Source organism: Galeopterus variegatus, unplaced genomic scaffold (genome assembly GCF_000696425.1).
Source record: "Galeopterus variegatus unplaced genomic scaffold, G_variegatus-3.0.2 Scaffold134, whole genome shotgun sequence".
NCBI classification, from domain to species: domain Eukaryota; kingdom Metazoa; phylum Chordata; class Mammalia; order Dermoptera; family Cynocephalidae; genus Galeopterus; species Galeopterus variegatus.
The window spans coordinates 721,055-746,024 of record NW_007726245.1 but is presented as its reverse complement, the minus strand read 5'-3'; the positions used below and the strand labels follow the sequence as shown (position 1 = coordinate 746,024).

At 35.0% G+C, this 24,970-nt stretch overlaps 3 protein-coding genes across 3 annotated transcripts in view; 2 read left to right on the top strand and 1 right to left on the bottom strand.

Moving 5' to 3' along the window:
* The window catches only part of NF1 (neurofibromin 1), a 202,826-nt gene that overhangs the window by 34,670 nt on the left and 143,186 nt on the right, over nt 1–24,970 (bottom strand). The window contains exons 37-39 of the mRNA XM_008589180.1: nt 6,693–7,125; nt 5,753–6,093; nt 3,430–3,632 (exon numbers count right to left, since the gene is read on the bottom strand). Of these exons, the coding sequence (XP_008587402.1) occupies nt 3,430–3,632; nt 5,753–6,093; nt 6,693–7,125 (977 nt within the window). The remainder of the gene's footprint in view (nt 1–3,429; nt 3,633–5,752; nt 6,094–6,692; nt 7,126–24,970) is intronic.
* On the top strand, nt 8,571–13,021 carry EVI2A (ecotropic viral integration site 2A). The gene is made up of 2 exons (XM_008589085.1): nt 8,571–8,627; nt 11,404–13,021. Exon 2 carries the CDS (start codon nt 11,410–11,412, stop codon nt 12,163–12,165), a length of 756 nt encoding a protein of 251 aa, XP_008587307.1. The 5' UTR covers nt 8,571–8,627; nt 11,404–11,409; the 3' UTR covers nt 12,166–13,021.
* On the top strand, nt 15,620–24,119 carry EVI2B (ecotropic viral integration site 2B). Its single transcript, XM_008589095.1, has 2 exons — nt 15,620–15,703; nt 22,745–24,119. The coding sequence occupies exon 2, from the start codon at nt 22,761–22,763 to the stop codon at nt 24,117–24,119; it is 1,359 nt and encodes a 452-aa protein (XP_008587317.1). The 5' UTR covers nt 15,620–15,703; nt 22,745–22,760.

Below are 24,970 nucleotides of genomic sequence, written 5' to 3'. Positions count from 1 at the left end.
TAAAAGCCAGTAAGCCAATTTTTGAAGTTTTCTCTTATTTTTCTCCCTTTTAATCATTCTTCTTGTTAAAGAAATTTATTGTTTTATCCTCAAAAAAATTAAATTTTATCCTCAATGAAAAAGGAATATGTGGCAATCATAGAAAGTTTAGTAAAAGGAAAGCATCAACAAAAAACTGAAACTGATATTAATATATTTTGGTGTATCACTTCATCTCTCCTCAGGCTTTCAAATCTATGTAGAGATACTGAGCATCTGCATGTGTGTACACACATATAACCCACCACCACTCCCCACCAAAAATTAGAATTATGCTATATATGTAGTATGCTCTGAATATTTTTTTCACTAAATATTATACTGAGATTATGTACTCATCATTAAAAATTATCCAAAAACATTTTTTAGCGTTTTATTTGGAAAAAACTTCAAGAAGAAAAAACTTATAAGACACAAAAATTCCTCTACACGCTTCACTTATAGTCTCAAAGAAAAAATTTTAAATTGTGGTAAAACATACAGAACATGAAATTTACCATTTTAACCATTTTTAAGTGTACAGTTAAGTGGCTTTAATCATTTTATAAGTGTAAAGTTCAGTGGCATTAAAAGTGTTCACATTGTGCAATCATCGCCATCATCCATCTCCAAAGTATTTTCATCTTCTGAAACCAACACTTTGCACCAAAAACATTTTTAATGGTTTCATATTATTTCATCTTATGGAGATCCAATAGTTTAATCAGTTCTTTATTCACTGACTTTTGGACTGTTCTGATTTTTTTTTCTGCTATTATAAATAATGCTGTATGAAGTTCAAAAGTAGGTAAAATAAGTCTGTGGCAATAGAGGTCACAGTAGTGTTTATTCTTGGTGAAGGGATGGTACTGACAGAAAGGATCATTTTAGATGCTGGAATTGTTTCGTATCTTGATCTTGAAGATACTTCCGTGATATATTCACACGTTAAAGTTTATCAAGCTATTCACTTAAGATCTAGGCACTTTACTGATGACAAGATATACCTCAATTTAAAAACCTAAATAAAAAATAATGCTATGATAAACACTTAAAATTAATTCCTTAGGATAAATTCTGAAAAGTGGAATTATGAGGCCAAAAGGTCTGAACATTCTTAATGGTCTTGATATCCACTTATGAACTACTTTCTAGAAAAATTGCCCCTGCTCACAATTCTACCATCAGCACTGAATTTTTAAAAATATCTTTGCCAATCTGATAGGGGAATATGTTATCTCACTGTTCTTTCTATTTGCATTTCTTTGATTAGTGAATTTCTTAAAATGCATTCTTTTTTAGCATCTGTATGTTGCTGTTGATCTACTTTTCTTATAATTGTATAAGAACTCTTCATGGCTAAGGATATTAATCTTTTCTTATAATCACCCCAACTGGATTTCCTAGTTTTTAATTTATCTTTCATTTTTTGTTCTTGAGTAGAGATGTTCTGAAGTTTTATGTAGTTATATCTGTCACTGTTTCCCTCTATCACTTTTTTGCTTCGTATGTCCTTACTCATCTAGAAATCAGCTAAATATTCACTTCTTCCTTTTCTGTTTTCAATGGTCCCAGTGTTTATATTCAGCTCTTAAATATAGCTAGAACTTGGGCCGGCCTGGTGGCGCACTGGAGAGTGTGCTGCTTGGGAGCGCGGCGGCGCTCCTGCCGAGGGTTCGGATCCCATGTGGAGACCGGTTCCTGCTCACTGGCTGAGTGTGGTGCGGGCGCAACACCGAGGGTTGCGATCCCGTTGCTGGTCCCCAGTACGGGTGCGACACCGAGGGTTGCGATCCCGTTACCGGTCAGTAAAAAAGACAAAAAGGAAAAAAATATATATAGCTAGAACTTATTTGGTATCTTGTGGTGTATGGTGAAGATAAAGACCTAACAATTCATATCCCAACCTCATTTCTTAAATGATTTAATCTTCACTCATTAGTTTGTGATGCTTCTTTATCAACCTGTTTCTCTTAAACTGATCTGACTGCTGATTCTCAAACACCCATTTTAATTATTGTATCATTACAAAGTGTTCAGACATCTGTAATGCCAAGTCTGTTTTCTTTTCCTTTTAATATTTTCTTAGCTATTCTTGTACTTTCAAGTAGAATTTAGAATAATTTTAGAATCATTTCTACCTCCATTCTCTCTCTTTCTATTTTTTGGTGGCTGGCTGGTAAAGGGATCCAAACTCTTGACCTTGGTGTTCTAACACTGTGCTCTCACCAACCAGGCTAACTGGCCAGCCTCTATCTCCATTCTCAGTTTTCAAATCCCATGGCCATTTTGATGGGACTATAATAAATTTGTAATAATCCGGGAAGAACTGTTCTTGCAGGAACACAATATGCCTGTCCAGTAACTGAAATCTTTTCTTATATTAATAGTTATTAAGTAAGCTTTATACTTTTCTTTGCCAGTCTTACACATTTTCTTGTTAGGTTTATATTCCTATATCTCTTACAGAAAAAAATTATATATATATTGTATAATTATATAATTATATACATATATATTATATATTTCTTACAGAAAAAATGTATATATAATGTATGTATATAATGTGTGTGTATATACATACATATACACAAAAACACATATATAGTGACCTAGTCTTGATGAAATGTTAAAGCTTTTAATTATCTAATAGAGAAATGTGTTTGTAGGGAAAAACAGTTTATGCATTATGGAGAAAGAGAAATTGAAGAAAATGTCAGGAAATAAACTGAGAGAAGACCAACATTTATACTACTAAAGAGCATAAAGATGGACAGATATAGGGCTGGCTGGTTAGCTTACTGGTAGAGCTTGGTACTGATAACACCAAGGTCAAGGGTTTGGATCCCCTTACTGGCCAGCCACCAACTAAAAAAATAAATAAATAAAAAGATGGACTGATATAAAGAGTGGATGCTAACTTTGAGACTTATTAGAGCCAGTGCAGGACAAACTCTGGACCCTGTATTATGTGCCACTGCACTCTCCGTACATCATATGTATATAATAATATCACAAAGTCAACCTGAAGAAAAGAGAAAATGACTGTTTTCCTAAAAGCAAGGAGACAATGTGCATACTTTACTCATGTGGCATGTTCTGCTAAGAAGAGAAATACTGAAGCTAATTAGACTGAGAGAGTGAAGAAAATACTTTGTAAGTGGTCCAGAGACATGTAAGGTACCAAAATCTTGCCAGCTTGCTTTTATTGATGGATTTCTCAATGTAGCCTACCAGGAAGTTCCTTCGGAGTTCCTTCACTTACAGGGTATCACAGACGAAAAATGAGAAGAGGTAAAAAAGTAAAAATATAACAAGTCAAAGACTTCACTGGCAAATTCTGGAGTGAAAGAGTTTTCTTTAATTTTCTTAGAATCATTGTTAGTATTAAAGAAAATTATCATTACTTACTAGATTTGCTAAATCCAGAAATACACTCTTCCAAAAATTCTAACGTGAGGTGTGGCTCATTGGCTGCCAGTGTCTTACTAATAGACACAATAAAGAGGGTGTTGTTGGCAGGGATACATAAACCTGATGTCTCTAGTAACTGGCCCTCGATTTTTAAATTAAAGGTACAAGTTAAGGCACACAGAAGATTATAGGCAGCTGACCTAGGAGAAAACACAAATGAAGTTGTTTTAAAACTTATTTTCCTTATAACTCCCCCAATTTTTTATAACATACAATCTTTGATTCTATTACAAAGTATGATCAACTATTTTTAAATTTTATGATCAATTAAAGATAAGATGTTATGAGTCTATGGTAAAACCAAAATACCCCTTGATCATTTAGGAATTAAAAAAAAAAAAAAGGAGATTCTTGACATAACCAGAAGAGTACTATGAGGCTCCCAAGACAGGTGGGTGTAGGCCTTCCTAAAAGACATTTCACTAGGCCATAAAATTTGAGAGATTTATGGTCCTAAGGTTTATCAATAGAAAGTCAGAATAAGGTATACCATATGTTTTTAGTAAAGCAAAAACTCAAATTGTGGTTCTTTCTCCCACTTGATCCAGTTGCAATGGGGATCGTAAGAAGAGAAATGAGGTGGCCCCTCATCAAATTAGAATATTAAAATATTCAATCAGCATCTATTGAGAATTTCTTTCTGGGTGTCCTGTTAGTTACACTACACACTGGAAGTCAAAAACAAAATTAACTTATAATTAAGTCCCTCCACTTTTCCTTCTGAGTCCTCATTCTTTCATACATAACTGCTGAAAACAAAAAACTGTAATATCCAGGTTCCATTAGGACCAAAACTCACTTATAAATGTCTGAAAATGTATTTAAGTAATGTAGAAGACAGCTTTAAAAACTTGGACTCAATTTTCAAATTTTAATTTTCTCCCACATACAGCAGAAGATATTAGTTTGACTGCTCAGTAAATTTCAGCTTTTCCTGACTTCTGAACTTCTGTCATGCTAATATATTTATGTGACAACCACACAGGGGAAAAAAAGGCACTGAAATTTTAGCCTGCCTAAAGGCTTTTCTCTGGGATGACATGTATCAGCAAAAAGCAGAAGCTGTCAGCTTGCTTTATTTCACTAGAGTATGGGTTCACCCAAGCTAATAATTATTAAAAGGTTGTTGGCATTCTTTAATGCCTAAGAATTCTAAGTTATACTATTTTGATATTAACTTTTACTCTGTATATTTCAACCCATCCAGGTAAAGAAATCCTGTTGGGTTTTTTTTTCCTTTTAAATAAAGGTGAATCTGGAATCCAAAAAGGCCCACTATAAAACCTGGGCTATGTTATACCCTAGGGAAGATTTTTCTGAAGCTCGGATTTTGTATCTGAAAAATCTTGAAGTACTTAAGACAAAGAATTATCCTAACATGAAAAGGAAAGGGGGGAAGGAGGGGAAAGGGTATAAAAGACTTTGGCAGGAAGGTAAGCAGGGAAGGGGAGAAATACTTTTACTAAGCACAAACTATTTGCTAGATGCTATAGTATACTGCCACACATACTAATTATTAAACCTTTGTAGGTATATAAGAAAAGCATTGTTAATTTATTTTACAAATGAGGAAACTAGAGTTCAGAAAACTTTAGTATCTTGCCCAAAGTCACACATAGCTAGAAAGTAGCAGATCTAGATTTAAACCAAATCTACTAACTCCACAGGCCATGCTCTTTCCACATTCATGTTCAAATTATTAGGCCTAAACAGAACCAATTATAAATGTTCAGATGACATTTATATTTGTCTTAAGATTTCTTTCAAGAATTCTGTTAAAGTGACATAGGTGGAAAGTATGCAATAATGTTATTGTTTGAGTAATTGAACGTTATTAGGCCTTCCTTTGTCAAACAATGATAATCTGATTTGACTGTTAGGAAATGTAATCATGATATACTTTTGAACATGGGAAAACTTAATTAGAGGACTCAGAGGAATAGAAACTTAATTTAGGAGTAGGCTTTTTTAAAAAGGACATTTTCTTTGGAAAAAAAAAATCTGCTATGTTGTCTGTTTCAGATGAAAGTTTCCTGGAGAAAGTACATATATTGGTTTAGTATGAATCACCCTACTCAGAATTCCATCCACAGTTCATGTGAATATCCCATAGCTTGATGAGATCACGCTGGTTAACCCACATGGCATACTTTCCAATTTACAGTATTAAGGTAGCAGCTGCTTTAAAAGCTTATTAAATGGTCCCATTTTAAAAGCAACAAACCCTGAATAAAGTTGAAATGAATTTTTAAAAACCTACCGTAAACTAGGGTCTGAACTGCCTAAATTAAGTAATGCGATATTGAGCAGTGTCCCAGGGACATCTTTTGGCCGAATTTTGGTGTGCTGGGGGATCGAGTCAGGCTGCGATAGCTCCCATCGGGTCCGGATATGAATGATAGACTGGACAATGGCTTCACACTCCTGGTGCATGAAGGTGAGCGGTGTGCCCTGGTTTGCAATGGTTAACGTGAACTGGTTCTCATCCACTAGGCAGATCTCTTCAATTTCCGAGGCATAATAGATATCATTTAGAAAGACTGACTGCCCCAGGACTTTTGTTCGCTCTGCTGAGGTTACTTGAACAGCAGTAGAACCAACCTGGAAAGTGGTGGTGAGGGGGTGGAGTGGAAAAGAATTAAATGCCATTATGTAGAATTCTAAGAGGTTCCAAAAACCAACCAACCAACCAACACACCATATTTGCCATGTAAGGAAGGGTTACCATTATTATATATTCAAATTGGTTTAATAATTATTGTGAAAAATGCTCTCAAAAGAAACTGAAGTCATCAGAAAAAAATTAATTTTACTTTTTAAAAAAGGTCAAGAATCCTACAGACAAGTACTGATTTTATTCTGAATGTTCATGTTCCTCACTCTGCAAAAAGCACGTAATAATAAAAGAACTCTCACACAGTAATTTCCATTCTCCACACATTCCTACCATTTGACTGACATATAGCACACTGCCCTCTCTACAACTCTCTTCTGCCTCCAACCTAACCTAGAATACAATTAAGTGTATACTTCTCGTATCTTCCGCAGGACCTCCACGAAGACAGAAATATTGGTCTTCCTACATCTGGACTTACTTGATATTTAATATACAGCTATGGGGACACAAAGGGAGGCCAGGATATAGTCTGGTTAGTCAAGAAAGACAATGAATGATTCACAAAATACAGACTGAAACTTACTTTAATAGAAACTTTGGTGTCTTTGTGAGCTAGTTTGAGAGCATTGTGGAATACCTTCAGGTCCTCTTCTAAAGCCAAGGTAGCAGCAGGTAGTTTCTGTTGTTCATGCTCTATGTGCTCAGCTAGTTTCCCAGGGCAGTCAATGAAAATGAGCCTTTTGCTACCTTTGAGGCCCGTAAGCAGCCGCTCATGATATTTGGTGTACTCCCTGACCCAGGAGTTACAGTTGTAGATATAGACTGCAGAGACATTATCATAAGCAAAGCCAGGAAAAACAACAAACCACTTGGAGAGAAAGTCTGTTTTAAAGCGGTTGCTAGGCCCAGTATGGGTAAGGTCCACTACGATTTCATATGGCTTTGCATAATATGGCTTTAAAGTCAGCAAGACGTGGTATATCAGCAAATCGCCATTGATTTGACCAGTTTTGAACCTAAGGAAGATAACAACAAAGGACACAGATTAACAGAATTCTTAATAAATATACAGATGTCACTATTCTATTATTTTATTTTCTGATTAGTTTTTTAGAAAGAATAATAATATAAAGCAATTATTCAAAGTCTAGATTCATTTTTTAAATCAGTTGTTCTTCAGACATTGAGAAATATGGCTAGAGTAAAAGGGAAGAGACAAATCTCCAACTGTAAAATTTTTAGCAACGAGAAACATTTGTCCAAAAGTTAATAAAGGAGGACGCAGGCATTGATTAGTTGCCTCTAGGGCCCACCAGTCTTCCCGGGTGAACAGTCTGGGTAGGTATGACACTCCTGGAGCTCTGAAGTGAACTGGAAAGGCTTTAGACAATCCATTTATCCTACTTGACCAGATACTGATTCAGCAATAAACATGATTCAAATCAGGAAAACCAGGGCCGAAGAGGCTCAAATCAGGGACTTTCGCTTAAATTGTTGGGATTTGAGATTTTTCTTTCCTGATAATCATAAATAAGGGAATATAAAGCCCTGGGAGTTGCTGGCTCCTATCTTAGGATACTGTACAGAAGGAGCTGAGAAATGAAACTGAGGCCCTGGATATATCATTTGAGTCCCAGTTAAAGCCTCTTCTGGGGTCAAATTTATCTCTGGACTATTCACTTGTGTAAGCCAATAAATACGACACTGAGGGTTGCGATCCGTTGCCGGTCACGAAAAAAGACAAAAAGGAAAAAAAAAAGAAACAAGGAGATCATGAGGGGCAGCCATTTTTGGAGGAAAAATAAAGCCCATTTTAGACATGTTCAATGTCGTGATGACATGACATTCAAGGGGAGTGTATGTGTGTGCACACACTACATCACACAAAAGCATTTTCTATCCCCATATCATCTAAGTTTACTAAGTATTTGCTCAAATCATTGCTGTAGTTCCACAATTTAAAATGTCAATTATGTATATATCACTTTTATTATCAAATACCCCAAGGACTCCAAACTCACGTTTTCAAATCAGTCTGTGGTACAGAAATAAATTTTTTAGAGAAGATTTTAATGCTGCAGGGAAGATGCCATTTTGTAACCTCTTTTGAATAATACTACTATATGATTCAAAAGCATATAGCATGCATATATAATGAGTATAAGGTCAAAAGGCATTAAGTGGAACTCTCCCCACCCCTCGCCCCCACTCTGGAGGCGGGATTTGTTCTACAAAGCCTCCTGTTATGCCAGTGGCCAACTAGACAAGCTGGAGTTTTTCTTTCTTTTTTTTTCTCCTGTGACATGTGCTTTAGTTGCAGTGGAAAGGAAATGTGTCATCTGTGGTTTGGTTTTAAAGTGGAAAACTAGCTGTACATATCCTTTTTTTTTTACTGCAGATTGACTTTAAGGTTCGTATTCTCCAAGTTTATTCTCCTTTAAATAAGAAAAGAAGACAAGAAAAGAAGTGGTTTATTAAAATCACATTATAATCAGATTTTGACCAAGCATTTTGTAAGGTAGGTCATGTGTATGGCTTTTCCTGTGCCTTTTCACTTCTAACTTTGTACAGATTAGTGTTTGAGGAAGTGCTTTCAAAGAGTGTGTAAGAATCTTACTAACAAAGTAGAATCATAAGTGATTGAAAATGTTGGTTCTTTTCTGTCCTATCAAGTAAAATTTAAGTTAGAAATGGAAAGATTTACCTTCAACATAGAGTTTTTTTTTTTTTTGGTTTTAGTCCTTAATAAAACTGTAATATTTTATCAAGTAAAATTTAAGTTAGAAATGGAAAGATTTACCTTCAACATAGAGTTTTTTTTTTTTTGGTTTTAGTCCTTAATAAAACTGTAATATTTTATTTTATTTTATTTTATTTTTTATTTTTTATTTTTTTTTTATTTTGTCAATATACACTGTATATGATTATTATGGCCCGTCACCGACACCTTCAACATAGAGTTTTAATTTAGGATTAGAAAGGATTTGAGTTTGGACTCCACAAGTGAATTAGAAAGTTTTGTTAAAAGAAAAAAATTTAAGAAAAATTTCTCATTACTAATGCTTAGACATCATAAATTTTATTGAAAATGATCAGAGATAAGTAAAAAAAACTTTTGATAATACAACCTGGCCTCCACAACATAAATTAGAGATGTAGAAACCGTTTTCAATTCTCAGGCATTTGTAAGGGTAAGAGAAAGTCTCATTTCGCCAAGAGTTTGTTTATTTGGGCATGGCAGTACATCTGGCTAAAACAATCAACAGCGGGCCTATTATCTGTCCTGTGGTAAGCACAGTTAAAATGTGTACGCCTACTATGATGCATACGCTACGTTGTTAATGAACTAATGTGATGAGAATAATTCACTTTAAATCATTTTAGCATGTAATGCAGAAGTCCAGTCTAGTATAAAAGTATGTGACTCATAAAGTATCCAAAGATTTATGTAATTAAACTTAAAAACTGAAGCTGAACACTATTATACAAAAGTCAGTATACTGTATTTTTAACTGTCTAATAGTCATAATCCAATGAACATTTAATAAAGGTTTTTTCCTCTCTACTAGTAATATGAAATATTACTTCAGATGTTAGTTTCCAGTTAGTATTGTTTATTATATGCTACTTTTGTTTGTATAACAACATATCACATGTTATTCTCAATTCCTGTATTTCAATAGTATACAGATGTTATCCAATAACGTATAACAACTATTTCTTCTAAAACCTTGATACTCAAAAGCATGACTAGAAGTGGCCTCTGTGTCACTTGAGTGGATTAGAAATACAGAATCTCAGGCCCCACCCTAGACCTGCTGAATCAGAATCTGCATTTAAAAAAAAAGAAAAAGGACTCCCATGTACATTTAAATTTGAGAAGAACTTCTACAAAATACACAGGATTCTTAACCAGGAAATTTCATTTAGTAAATCTCAGGAGAACAATCCTAGTTTTGCCTTTAGTTCCCACAAATAAATGCCAACAATAAAACGCTCCTATAAAAGTAGCTCAGGACCAACTGGTGTATTATCATAACAGATACCTCAATAATGGCGATAAATCTTTTCTACTAGTTAGCAGTACCAGGAACAGATATGCCAGTTCTATTTAAATCTTTAATCATATGGTGGATATTGAGAATTAAGAACAGAACTTGTCTACTTTTTGTACTGGTTTCCAGGAAGCTCAAAGATAAAACTGAAACAACTTTTTCAATTATATGAGGGTACTTCAAAACATTTGAGGAAAAACAGAATTAAAAGATATTTTGAATCTTTCCATGAACTTTCTGAAGTACTCTCATATGTTGAGATACTCACAATCTGTCACTTCATTCTAAGTCCCCAAGATCCTATGCTCTATTTCTTTTTATTTTATTGTAAATTTTCTTTTTTTAGAATTATGTCAAAATCAGAAAAAAATGCTAGGTATAAATGATGATTTTTTTTTTTTTAAAGCCAGTAACTTTTATTGAACTTTTGAGATTATTCAGAAAAAGATCTGCTTCTTTTTCTTTGTTACATTAGATTTTTAGGTTGAGAAAACTGGCATACCTTTGTTTTCAGAAAGACACAGTAGAGTCCAGGAAAATAGAGGTGAAAGGAGAGAACCACCACTATATAAAATTACTTTCACAAATGCTGGGAATATATTTCTAAGTATTAGCTTTATTTTAAGCTTCAAGATAAACACCCAGAAGGAAAAAGAACACATTGAATTCCTATTTGAAGTCATTTCTTTTTGGTTGCTACCTAACTTTCCTCTCTCCATCTCCCCCCCACCCCCCAAAAAAAAGGGCCATTGCATTTTCTTTTCATACATGAAGCAAAATGTTCAGGGCCACATTTCTCCTTTATCATAAAGAATGGTGACGGGTTAGTTAGAGGGTGGGGAGTTTCTGCAAGAATGACCCTTAAATGGTTTTTTTTTTTTAAAAAAAGAGAAATCAAAAGTGTAGGAAAAGCAGAAGTATCTGACTCAAAGCTGAAGTCTAGCATGCTTAAAAAGGAGAAAACTATATAAAGCCATGATATTTGGTTTAAAATGATTAATAATTATCTGTAATGTTAACTTCTAGGATCTAAAATACAGTAGAAACTAAAATGCTTCTTTATATGTAGACTAAGAATAATAGGAAAAAATTCAGTTGAGAAGGAATTCAAACAGAGTAGCAATGTTCAGGCACAAGCTTGTAGCTTACTTGTAACATCGCAACTGTCTGTTTTAACTACAGTTACCAAAATAGGAACATTCTTTCACATATTAACAAATTATATTGCTCTCCCAACAGATATTCATGGACATGGAGCACACAGGACATTACCTGCATCTTGCCTTTCTGATGACAACAGTTTTTTCTTTGTCTCCTGGAACAAAAGTAAATTATACCCATCTGTGGGCTAATACTACTACTGCCTGGGATACAGTTATTCTAAACAAGATGGGCAGAAACCAAAATGAAAACATTAACACAAACTCTGTAACTCCTGAAGTTGATTATAAAGGTAATTCTACAAACATGCCTGAAATAGCAACATCATCTCACTTCGTATCTTTAATTCCTAAATCTGAACAAGAGCTTTATACACCTTCTGTTGTCAGGAACAGGTCTTCAACAGTACAGAACATTGAAAACATAAGCAAAAGTCCTGGTGAAATTTTCAAAAAGGATAGCTGTGAGGAAAACAACAACAACATGGCTATGCTAATTTGCTTAATTATAATTGCAGTCCTTTTTCTTATCTGTACCCTTCTATTTCTATCAACTGTGGTTCTGGCAAACAAAGTCTCATCTCTCAGAAGATCAAAACAAGTAGGCAAGCGTCAGCCTAGAAGCAATGGCGATTTTCTGGCAAGCAGTGGACTATGGACTGCTGAATCAGACACTTGGAAAAGAGCAAAACAGCTCACAGGGCCCAACCTAATGATGCAATCCACTGGAGTGCTCACAGCTATGAGGGAAAGAAAAGATGAAGAAGAAACTGAAAAACTTACTAACAGATGCTTTAGTGAAGAAAAATGCAAAGTAGCAATGAAAAAGGTTATGGAGTAAAAATGAAGTCAGTTAGGTATTTAAAACCAAAGTGTTGGTATGATGATCTAAAATTTGACAGGGTAGGCCTTGCAATTTAGAATAAACCAGGCAAGAAGGGGAGAAGTATCCCTGCTTACTTAATTACTTTAACTGTATACTTTTGTCTTGACACTGAATGTTTTAAAAAGCAAATGATAAAACAACCAAGTGTTTGGGTAAGGTTTTAAAGATAAGTTAAAGAAACTGACTAATAGAGGTAGCAAGGGATAATTCAATAAATATGCCATGTTCAGTAATAGTAGTTAGATGATCTTTGTCTGAATGTAATTAAACTTTGAAAAGTTTTAGTGTGTCCTTAGAACCAAGCATATGCTTCAACGTCTAAGAGGTGTCAAATTCCTAATGCATAGAGTTGAACTGTATAATTTAATGGTAACTTTTTTGCTGGATGTGGCAGAATACATACCAGCTTATATACAACACAGCTAATTTTAGACTAGATGCTTTCATCCTTACATATGACATACATAAGAAAGTGTTTTTCTACTATAAGTATTAAATTAAAACTTTAAATTTTGTATAAATTAAAACTCATTAGAATAATACTGTGACTATGTATATTTGCATTCACTTTATTATCTTAGAGAACACATTGCAAAAATCAATAAAAAATAGAGCACAACTAAAATAAATGAGATTTATAGCCTTACCAGAAGGTCAGGTGTAAATGTAAAGTATGTTTTACTGTTTAAGAGTAATATTTATCTTTTCTATGAAACTGCTTATTGGAGCATTAATAACAAATACCCAAAGTTGATTAATTTTTGGACTTCAAGGTTGCCAGGTGGCCTAATAAATGGCCATTTACTTTTTACTATCCAATGTGACATAAGCAAAGGTGTGTGTGTGCGCGCGCGCATGTTTGTGTGTGTGTGTGTTCAAGTTTGGAAAACAGGATACATTAGGTAATTGTCTAACCTTTAAAGAAATTGGCTTCAAGTAAAATAATGACTTTCATTTAAGTCAAGATTTCCATCTTCAATTAAATAAATTACAAATATTGTTTGAAAGAATTTCCAAGTATCTACTGAAAATGACACAGGGCATACTAATTAAAGACAAAGCCACATTAAAAAAAAATCTTATCCCTTATTAAGTGTTTATTTTGGGCAACATGCTAGCCACTTAAGAAAATATTTTATATATTTTTTTCCGAGTATGACCACAATCTTACTTCCCCTTCTAGATTCACCTGAAGAGTTTTTAAAAAGCACCAATGCCTAATTCCAATGCCCTCTTTCTAATTCAACTGGAACAGGGTGAGCTCCAGGCATTGGTAATTTTTACAGAACTCCTAGGTGATACTGCTCTCAGTCATCAAATTCACTTCTACAAGTTGTATGGTTCCAAACATCTAGGTTACATCTTAAAATGAGAGGGAAAAAAATAAACCATCAATTTTATTATCAATTTATTATAATAAATTTTTTTTTTACAAATTTGTAAAAAAAGAAACAAAAAACATTCCTTAAACAATAAATCATAACCATATTATTCCCAGATACAGCTAAATGTCAACAACTAAAAAGGAAAGCATGAGAATACTCATGCCAATCACAGTGACAGCAGGTTATCTTTTGAAGGGTAAAATGGCCCAGATTAGAAATGAAACTGGGCAGAGATCCCATTTTGTGCAAATTAAAAATCTGAGATTGTTCACAAGAACACACAGTGATAAGAGAAAGCACTCCTTAAATCAAGTACCATAAATAAATACCTGTGAGAGGAAATTAAAACAAATTAGGGGCCGGCCCGGTGGCGCACTGGATAGTGCGCCACTTGGGAAGCGCGGCGGCGCTCCCGCCCGAGGGTTCGGATCCCACGTACGGACCGGTTCCCGCTCACTGGCTGAGCGAGGCGCGGGAGCAACCCTGAGGGTTGCAGTCCCATTGCCGGTCCCCGGTCCGGTACGGGGGCAACACTGAGGGTTGCGATCCGTTGCCGGACACGGAAAAACACAAAAGACAAAAAAACAAAACAAAACAAAACAAATTAGTACCTTGTGAAAATAAAATTATCTAAGAAACTACTTTCATAATCAACATACGGGACAAACATTTTCTCACCAAACAGAAAACTTCTACTGCAGAAATATTAAAAATTCATCACTCACTCTCCTGCCTGTTAAAACACATACTTTCAGAATAATACTATCCAATGATATAGTTCATGAACAAATGGAAGTGGTTCCTTTACAAACTTGACAAGTATTTAAAGATGGTGGTTAAGATATCTTTGAATTTGAAATTTTAAAGTTATTTTTTAACATAAACACTTATTTTCTACCCCTGGGTATTATGGTTCACCAGCTTAATTCAGGGATTTTAAAATAAGAAATCAAAAGCTTTATAGCATTTTGATTATATTCTGCTTTATAATAAGACCTCTTTACAAAACACACACAAAAAACCAAAAACCCAACTATTTATTTTGTACCAAATCATAAGTACACTGTAGTTATGAACTAGGTCATAATAATCTGTGTTCCTCTACAGTAACCAGGGGAAAGCAGTGCATGGGTTAACACTTGCCATACCTAATACAACCCGCACTATGCAAGGTGCTTTACATTTATTTAATCTCATAATAAACTTATAAATTAGGAATTATGATCTTTATTTTTCAGGTGAGGAAAGAGGCTAGAAAGTGATTGCCCAAAGAAATTTTTTATTCAGATGGATTCATAATCTTTTCAATACAATTTGCCTAATTTTTTATTTAAAAGAGATTCCCAATTTATTTTATTTTTCACTGAGAAGTACCTACTTTGTGGGTAGTTGAATAAATAGCTGCAGAGTTGAACTCAAAAATCACTTAGTAAAGTATTTGGTCAAAATAACTTAGTTATACTTTTACCTGGGCTTTGCCAGTTATGTATTATAAAATAACATTAACATTTACTGGTTGCCTACTATATATGAGACATTTATATGTTATGTTATCCTATTTATTTATTTATTTTATCTTATTTAATCCTTACAAAAACCCAAAAAGGGAAATATTCTTTCAGAGGAGGAAATGGTGACACAGAAGTGCAGCAACTTGCCTAAGTTCATACAAGTAAACAAAACACATCATTAACTTATAAAAAGAAATCTCACTATGGGTAACAACCCAACTGGCAGCTTTTCCTTAGAACACACAATTTTCTCTTCAGGACTCCATTCTAAATATTTAAATTATATGATCACATTACTAAAGAGTCTCAAATGTTTACTTATAGACATTAATTAAAAGCATTCAAATCATATGGCTCCAAATTGTGTTTTAAAATAAGTTCTGTTAAAGTCATACATTTCTTAGTCATTTTGCGGGTTATTGCACTTCCGGAATCAGCTATTGATAAACTTCCTCTTTTTCTACAGAAACCATTTCAGTTTGCTAGAGAACCATTTTTAATCTGAATTGAACCACCCCTTTGCTTTCTTAGCCAAATCACCAAAATGTCCAGTTAGAACAAGAATTTAGCATTCTGCAAAAGAAGTTAACAGCTGAGGTAAGAAAATTTTCACACTGACAATTTTGTTTGATCTTTGCTATACATAAGATTTATTTTAAAAACTAAAATGTCATTAGTTTTTTAAACTTTAATTAAACTCTGATAGTCTAAAGATGTCTATAACACTATAACAGATTTTTGTGGTTTTGTTTCATGGAATTAAAAAATATTGCGTTGGAGAAAGATTTTCACTTTCTATAGGTTTGTATAATATAAGCCCTTTTAAGTTTATTCAGTCATAATGTCTGTTAACCTCAGTTTTATAATTAAAAGAAATAAACTGTAGTCATGGCAGATAAAGCTAAGGCTTAGAAATAAAACTGGATTCCATGGGCTATGACTGAATTTACAACCACCAAAATACTAATTGTTAAAAATTCTAATTTGCTTTGTATAAAATTTCCCTGTACACATAATCCATAGATTTAAATTATTTTTATTTTTCAAATCCCCATTAGTTTCCACAGTAAGAATGGTCACCTTCACTTAATTTAAAAAGAAATCAAAAGAAACCAGATGTGGTAGTCAATTATCATTATTATACATGCTTTTTTTTAAAAAACAGAAAATAGAACTTTATGTTTAAGTTATAATGACATGAAATAAAGATCATTTTAAAAACTTACTAACAAAAATGTTATGATAAAATGTGTAAACAAATATTCATTATCACGTACGTGTTTATATCACATATTACCTGAGCCTTTAGTAGATAGTGTAAAATATAGGGAAAAACACCCATAGAATAAACAATATGCATAAAAGATGCTTACTCTATGAGTAAACTGGGCAATTACAAAGTAAATTTGCCTTCTAAATAAAAATTACAAAGAGTTTACATAGACTTGTATTTTCAAGAAATAAGTTCATAGTGGGAGATTATCCTATTTCAAAACTTCATAAATATTTATTACTTTCTCTTATAAAGTCCATTTTGGATTTCTTCTAAGTAACTATTACAGAAGTTAGAAAATATTTATTTTTTTGAAAGACTTATCTCTTTTTTAGAAAAGACTTATCTACATATTTTTAAAGGGTTAATCCCAAATTTAAAGTTTAATAATACCTGTGTTTTTCCCACTAATTCCTAAATAATTCTACTCAGAAGGAAATTATGAGTTCCAAGTAAGTTTGAATTTACTAAACAGAAATCTGACACCTTTCAATGTCCAATCTTTAAAAATCACCACAAATTTTTCAGTAAACTTACTACTTATGACAGTATTAGGCTAACCATTCAAAACTACCATAACTGTTTTCACAGTCACAGGACTGAAATGAGTATTCTAGTATGTATGTATGTATGTATTTGTTTGTTCATTTATTTATTTTTTGTATATAAAGATGACCGGTAAGGGGATCTTAACCCTTGACTTGGTGTTGTCAGCAACGCGCTCTCCCAAATGAGCCACGGGCCAGCCCCAGTTTTCTGGTATTTATTATCCCCTGCCCTTTACTCAAGGCTACCACCAGAAGTTACTTATACATCTATTCCGAGAGAGCTCACATCTCCTTCCTTCATGAGGCATTTCTGTTTCATAACTTTACTATGAAACGCAGTGCAGCATACACAGTGACATGAGCTAGAAGGAATGGTCTCTGGTACAAGACTGGCATGGTTTCTGTATGAGTGCCACTACTTAGACAATTTGCCAACTTAGCCAATTTCTCTGTGTCTCAGTTTCCTTATCTATAAGATGAAAATACCAGCACCAAGCTCACTAAAATAGCATAGTGCCTGGCATTTGGTGGGTGCTCAGTAAATGCTATTAGGAGGGTACTTCAAAAAGTTCATGGAAAAATGGAATTAAAGGATAATACGAATCATTCCATGAGCTTTTTGAAGTACCTTCATATTACTGACAAAAGATGGTTACCAAACACTCATGCTTCCTACTGTAGTTCAAGTCAACTCCCCTTTCTGCTCTTCCTCAAGAATTGCTGTTTTCCTCCTTTTATGGCTTCAAAACTTCACTAGTTAGAGGTAATACTACTGTTAAATTTTAATCTATTATATTTGCATTATAACTTACTTTTGTTCTATCAAAGTAACTGAAATGCAGACATTATTTTTGATACTGCTTTATAATTTGCCTTTTTCTGTAGGAAATGCTCTCCAAATCTCCTTGATTCCCTCTAAAATACAGTGACATATTTCTTATTATATCCATCATTTTAAATGCTGGACTCTTTATGTACTTATGCATTACATTTATGAGAATATGTCTAATACACGAGGACTCGTGCTTCACTGTAATTGCCTTTAAAATGCTTAGTTCAGTCTACATTTTTCTTTTTAAAAAATTTTTTAAATATTCGGAAAAAGCAAAGGACCAAAATCACTGATTTAAACCTCAAAGTGCCACCCTAAAATAATAAGTAAAATATTGCCATATATGAAGGTTGACAAATTTGGGTTTTGCCTGAGCAGCAGACTAAGGGATTTCTAGAAAAATCCTACATATAATACACATAGGTTCTTTGGAGTAATTAGCAGGCATGCTTCTGGGCAGTGCCAGGAAAAAAAAAAAAAAAGAAAAAAAAGAAAGAAGAGAACCCTAGGGACACTTACAGCACATAGGAGAGCCTGAAATGAAAGATAAGTGATTTTGAGAGGATAGTTCACTTCGAGTCCTACACCTTGGAAAGACAGCTCCTCTTTACTGGTTTCCTGAACCCACAAACAGAACAGTGACAGGGAGCAGCATTTTGTGGTTGCTTCTTTCACCTATTTCAATCTTCTCCAACTGCTTCATTTTACCCACTTTCATCTTCTACTGTAACCTCTCATTAATTACATAACCACCACTTTTTTTCACCTGATTATTAACTTTTCTTCTTTTCAATACCTTCTGTAGCCAATTGACCGTCCCCTTTTTCATACATTTGCTTTCTATAATTTTTATTTTTCTATTTTGTTTTATTTTGTATTTCTTTGCATCCCCTTTCCATTTCATCTTATTCTAAATTTTCTTTTCCTTTTCATTCCCCTGCCCCATGTTCTTTGTTACAACCTTCTTTCCCTGCAGAAATAATGTTGGTACTTCAGGTACACACCACTTATGTATTTAAATATACATATGTTAAATAACTTTCTGCAGTGGTAAAAACACTGGCCTCACTACCTCTGGAAAAAAGTCATTTTTTTTCACTGTTAAATCCCCTATTTATTCTTTTTTAAAATCCTGTTCCTTTTTTTCTGGACTATTCTGAATTGCTGTGGTAGGATTCTAACACAGATTCTAGTATTCTAGAATGTAGCATAACCTAAATAGCTAACTAAGGAGTGGGATAAAGTGGTAGGATAGGTCAAAAATAGAATTTGGTTTTAATATTGCTATAATATTATAAGGACAAGTGAAAATCTCATATACTGAAGGTTCTAACAACTTCCTATTGACCTAAGAGGTTATGAACCTATCAGAATTGAGCTTACAAATGAAACTGGGCTTATAATTATGTTCCTGTTTGGGCTCTTTCCTTCTCTCATGCCTTTTTCATCTAACTGAAGAGAGAAACCCATATGGTTTCTTTATTTTAAGAAAAGTCACAAAAGAGGAAACATTTTTGGCTGAGGAAAATCCACAGTCTGTATCTTCTGATGCTTTTGGTTTTTTTGTTTTTTTTTTTTCCTTTTTGTCTTTTTTCGTGACCGGCAACGGGATCGCAACCCTCATGTGGCGCCCGCACCGCGCTCAACCTGTGAGCGGATCGGTCTCTATATGGGATCCGAACCCTTGGTGGGAGCACCGCCGCGCTCCCAAGCACCGCACTCTACCGAGTGCGCCACCGGGCCAGCCTCTGCTTTTGGTTTTTAAAAACGAAACTCCGAGGAATAACATTTTCTAACAAACTCCCCTCCCCCCATTTTTTTGGTAATCTGTAAGAATAGCGGGTGGAAACTATACGGATAAAGACCATCTAGAGATGATTCAAATCCCCATAACTATGCCAAAATTTTCAAGTTTTTCCTCTTAAAAACCTTTGCAAAAATGGATAAAAAGCAGAATTCATTGACTGAGATTTTATCTTCTCTGTTTATATTCTGGTAGAAGTATTAATAAAATTTGAACTGAGGTCTTAAAGATGAGGACAGGTCCAGGTGTGCAGTCAGAAGGGGAAAGAGGATAGGTCTGGAAAAACGCACTCCAGGAGGGTGAAAAACAGCATAGTTAACAGGGTCTGTTTAGGGAGAAAAGTGTGTGTTTAGAAAGGACGTAAGGGCGAGGCCGGCCCGGTGGCGCACTGGATAAGTGCGCCGCTTGGGAAGCGCGGCGGCGCTCCCGCCCGAGGGTTCGGATCCCACATACAGACCGGTTCCCGCTCACTGGCTGAGCGAGGCGCGGGAGCGACCCTGAGGGTTGCGATCCCGTTGCCGGTCCCCGGTCCGGTACGGGGGCAACACTGAGGGTTGTGATCCGTTGCCGGACACGGAAAAAGACAAAAAAAAAAAAAAAGAAAGGACGTAAGGTGGGGAAGGGGTGCATTCAGCTGGATGAAAAGTTTTAGTCATGAGATGTGAGTCTGTACTGGATAACTCAAGCCAGAAGGAAGAAAACTGTTGAGAAGTTTAATCTTGACAGCAAAGGGGAACTCTCGAGCAAGGGAGTAGTAGTAACTCGATCATGTCTGCTTTTAAGATTAATCCATCAGCAGTGTGCAGGAGAGTTCAAAGGAGAACTATGAAGTATGAGAAAGAAAAGAAGATACAGTACAGCGGGGAAAAAAAATCACATGTCTTTTCATCTACTATAATAGGGTTACTTATTACTGTACCAAGTGGTCGAGAAATAAGCAATGAAAACTACTCAATTATGCTGAAATGCCTATTTGCAAAACCTTTTATTGTATTTTATTGTACCTTGTAACAGAACATCAGATCTCTTTTGGACAGGCCGATGAGTCACAGAAAAATTACAGTCTCTAATCATATATACCAGAATCTAGCACCCTGAGATTTTTCTTTCCCTAATGTTAAGAAATAACTGGGCTGGCAGTTGGTGCTGATAACACAAAGGTTCAGGGTTCAATCCCTGTACCAGCCAGCTGCCGAAAATAAATAAATAAATAAATAATCAAAGAGTTACCATTGTGTTTGTGTTTGATGATGTGCAAGACAAGTAAATTACACTCAGAGTTAAAAATTGTCTTAATATAACTCCTCACTTTAGAGATAAGACAATTGAGAGCAGGAGAAATTAAGTAACTAGTTCTCATGCTTAGATCGATAGTTAGGTGGTAGAAGTGGAAAGCAGAACTAGAACTTTTCAAGTTTGAGCGTATACCACATCCCACAAAAAAGCCCTACCTGCCGAAGTTACACAATGTGCCTTCTTTTCCTGTGCTCGTACGTTGTTTTCCGTGGCTGGAATATTTATTTGCATAATTAGCTCTTAAAGACCTTTTAAGATTCAGTTCAAGTTTTACTTCTCTGAGAAACCTTCCTTAAAGCCCTCCCAGGCTAGGTTAGTTTCTCTATGCATCTCCTCTATACCTTTAGGAGAAAACATCAAATTATTATAGTTATTTTTTACTTAACGTTTTTACCACTAGAGTCGGGAACACTTGAAGGCAGCAACTATCTTTTTTTCTTCTTTTTTTAATCTCCCAAACCTAGAACAGGGCCTGATACAAAGACGTTGTTCAATAAATAAATGAAAGCAGCAGCAGGAATCCTTGACCAATTGGTTAGAATTGATTCGACCTTGGGCCGGCCCGGTGGCGCACTGGAGAGTGCGCCGCTTGGGAGCGCGGCGGCGCTCCCTCCGAGGGTTCAGATCCCACGTGGAGACCGGTTCCTGCTTACTGGCTGAGCGCAGTGCGGGTACAACACCGAGGGTTGCGATCCCGTTGCCGGTCAGTAAAAAAGACAAAAAGGGAAAAAAAAAAAAAGAATTGATTCCACCAATTCAGAGATCACTCTAAGATTTTGAGCCTAGGAGTTTGAGTTGAATCAAGTCCTTTAAAAATATGAGATCCTAACATAAAGGCACAGTGCTAGACACTGAGGATGCTTCAGAGAATCTATTGTGTTAGTAATCTCAGCGGATTCTTAGAATAGAAACTTCGTGGTACCATTAATAGAAATAGAGAAGTTGGGAGAGGAGTCAGTTTTGAGGTGTAAAGATGAATTCCATTTAAAATACATTGAATTTGCTGATAGTGGGTTATATATATGGAAATGTCCACCAAGAAGTCAGACAAATAGAATTAGAACAAAGGCGGTTTAGGATGAATGAACAGATTGGGAGTTATTGCCTAAAAGTGAGAATTGAAATCTTATAGAACCAGGAATAAAGAAAAGTAGGTAAGGGTGAGAACAGACTACCAACTATCCATATTTAGGAAGCAAGGAAAAAAAGAACTAGTGAGAGTAACATTGAAAGAATACTGTATTTCAAAGACCTACTTGAATTTTAGTGCAAAACAGTCAATAGTGTCAAATGTGGACAAGAGAGAGACAAATAAAAAAGAGAGAAGAAAAGAACATGGGATTAGGTAATAGATGGTCATTGGTGTTCTTTAAAGCAGCAGAATCAATGTCTTTATAGTAGTAAAGGGTGAAAAAGTAGAGAACACATGGAGTCAGCATACAGAGCCTATGCTTTTGAGAAGTATGACTGTGAGATGAAGAACTGTAATGTAATGATGAGGGGCAACAGGGCCAAGTACAGATATTATTAAAAAAATTAGGAGAGATCATTGTCTATGAGGTCCAAATGCTGTACAATGAGTTAGAGTATATTCAAGAGTTGTTTACACTAGCCTACAGTATGTCTAGTCTAAACAGGAATAGTGCTAGCTGGTTAGCTCAATTGGGACAGCACAGTGCTGGTAACAACAAGGTCAAGTGTTCAGATCCCATACTGGCCAGCCACCAAAAATAAATAAATAAATAGATAGATAAGGAATAATAAATACTTATCAAGTACCTACCGACTTTATGCCAGCCATTGTAATGAAAAGTGAATACAACTAGACACCAAATGATACCTAATTGTCTGTCTTTTTTTCTTTCATTATAAAACCACTGGTAAGAAGGAAACACTCCGAAATGGATCACAAATATTTCATCTTAATTTTGTTTTGTGGACACCTGAACTATACATTTTTCTCAGAGACAGAGGCTATTCCAACAGAGAAGCAGCCTCTGCCTACTTTATCTAAATCATCAATGTCACATGTCTTGACTAACTCTCAAAACACAAGAGGGAATCTCTTGGATCAATCAACACAGTTGAACAACATTTCTTCTGGGCAACCAATATCAACTGCCAAAGTCACTGATGAACAACCAACACAAGCTGTCTCTGTATCTTCTGGAAAACCAGCAGCAGAACAAGCACTTGCCTCTAACATCACCAAACAACCGATACCAACGGCCAATACCTCCTCCCGACAAACAGCACTACCTGCATTCACCTCTGCCAGACAACTACCATCATCTGCCCATACTTCCACCAGACAACCACCAACACCATTTATTTATACTTCTACTCAACAACCATCATTATCTGTCCACACCTCTTCTGGAAAACCATTTCCACCGACTGTTCATAATCTATCCACACAACCAACATCAACTGCCAAAAATTCACCTCGGTATACACCAGGATTCTTTGTAGAGGCTACCAGTAACAAAACATCTTCACATAAAACTAATTCTAACTTAACAGCTGCCATATTATTTGGTGTAATTCTGACTTTAATGTTGGTAGCTATAATCATGATTGTACTATGGAAGTGCACAAGAAAACCAATTTTAAATGATCAAAATTGGGCAGGCAGGTCTCCATTTGCTGATGGAGAAACTCCTGACATATGTATGGATAACATTAGAGAAAATGAAGTATCCACAAAACGTACCTCCATCATTTCACTTATGACCTGGAAACCAGACAAGAGCACACTTTTAGCAGATGATATGGAAGTTAAGCTGTTTGAATCAAGTGAAAACATTGAAGATCCCAACAACTCCAAAACGGAGAAAATAAAAGATCAAGTAAATGGTACATCAGAGGATAGTGCTGATAGATCAACAATTGGCACTGCTGTTTCTTCTTCGGATGATGCAGATCTGTATCCACCACCTCCCTTTTCTGATTTGGAAGGACAGGAGAATAACCAACCTGACAAACTCACAATGGGAGATGTATCTCCTCTTGCAAATGATTCGACCAATTTCCCACCATCTCTGGACTGTTTCAATCAAGACTGTGAAGATCATAAATCTGAGATCGAAGTGTCATTTCCACCTCCCCCTGACTCACTTAACTTGCCCCTGCCACCAGATTTTATGAAAAATCAAGAAGATTTCAACAATGAAATCCAGTGTCAGGAGTTCTCTATTCCTCCTGACTCTGATCAAGATCTTAACGAATCCCTGCCACTTCCACCTGCAGAATTATTATAAGTATTACAACTTGCTTTTAGTTAATCTTCCATCCTTAAGTGAATCTCTCTTTTGTTTTTCTTCACGTGATGAAGTATAAAAATGGCAACTGGTAGCCAATTTTTATTTTTATTCAAGAACTATCTGAAATCTGTTCAAAGCCCATGTTCATTGGCGAAATTTTTTTAAAAAAGTTATTTGACAGTAATCTATTTACTAGTTATAGTACCAATCCTTAAAGTATAGTATATTTTACAAATATGGATATAACAAGCAATGTATATATAGTTATTATTACCCAATAGATTTTTTTTCCCCTGAAAAGCTGTGTATAAACTTATTTTGAATAAATAAACTTTTATTTTTCTGTTTCAAAGTTTGGGGTGGGGAGGGATAAGAAATCAAATAGGTATTCCAAATTTTAAATTAATACCTCAAGTACTAAATAAATATTCCAAGTTTGTGAGGATTAGAGATAAAAACGCATGTTTGAGAACAGAGAAATTTTCCTTTTTGGTCTCATCGGAAACAGTAAAACAAACATTAAAACACTGAACTAGGGGGTTAGGTTGGGGACATTTATCCTGAAAAAAATATGATCATGAACCATAAAAAATAAACATTTTTCCTATCATGTTGGGGGAGCACAAATTTTAAAACTAGTCTCTTTTAAAAGCTTCTTCTTTATAAGCACCCACACAAAATGAAGTTTTACAAAAGAAAAAAAGATAAACTCTAGTTTCATTCCAAAGTTAGGTGATTTTTCCAGGAAAAACAGACGATATATCAAAATACAAATGGTTCTCAACTTTTCACTAAACTTTTTTAAACTCTGACACTGTACATTTAAACTCACACCACCGTTTTCATGC

Coding starts and splice junctions, on each gene's coding strand:
- EVI2A (XM_008589085.1), top strand. CDS start 11,410: ATGGACATGGAGCACACAGGACATTACCTGCATCTTGCCTTTCTGATG.
- EVI2B (XM_008589095.1), top strand. CDS start 22,761: ATGGATCACAAATATTTCATCTTAATTTTGTTTTGTGGACACCTGAAC.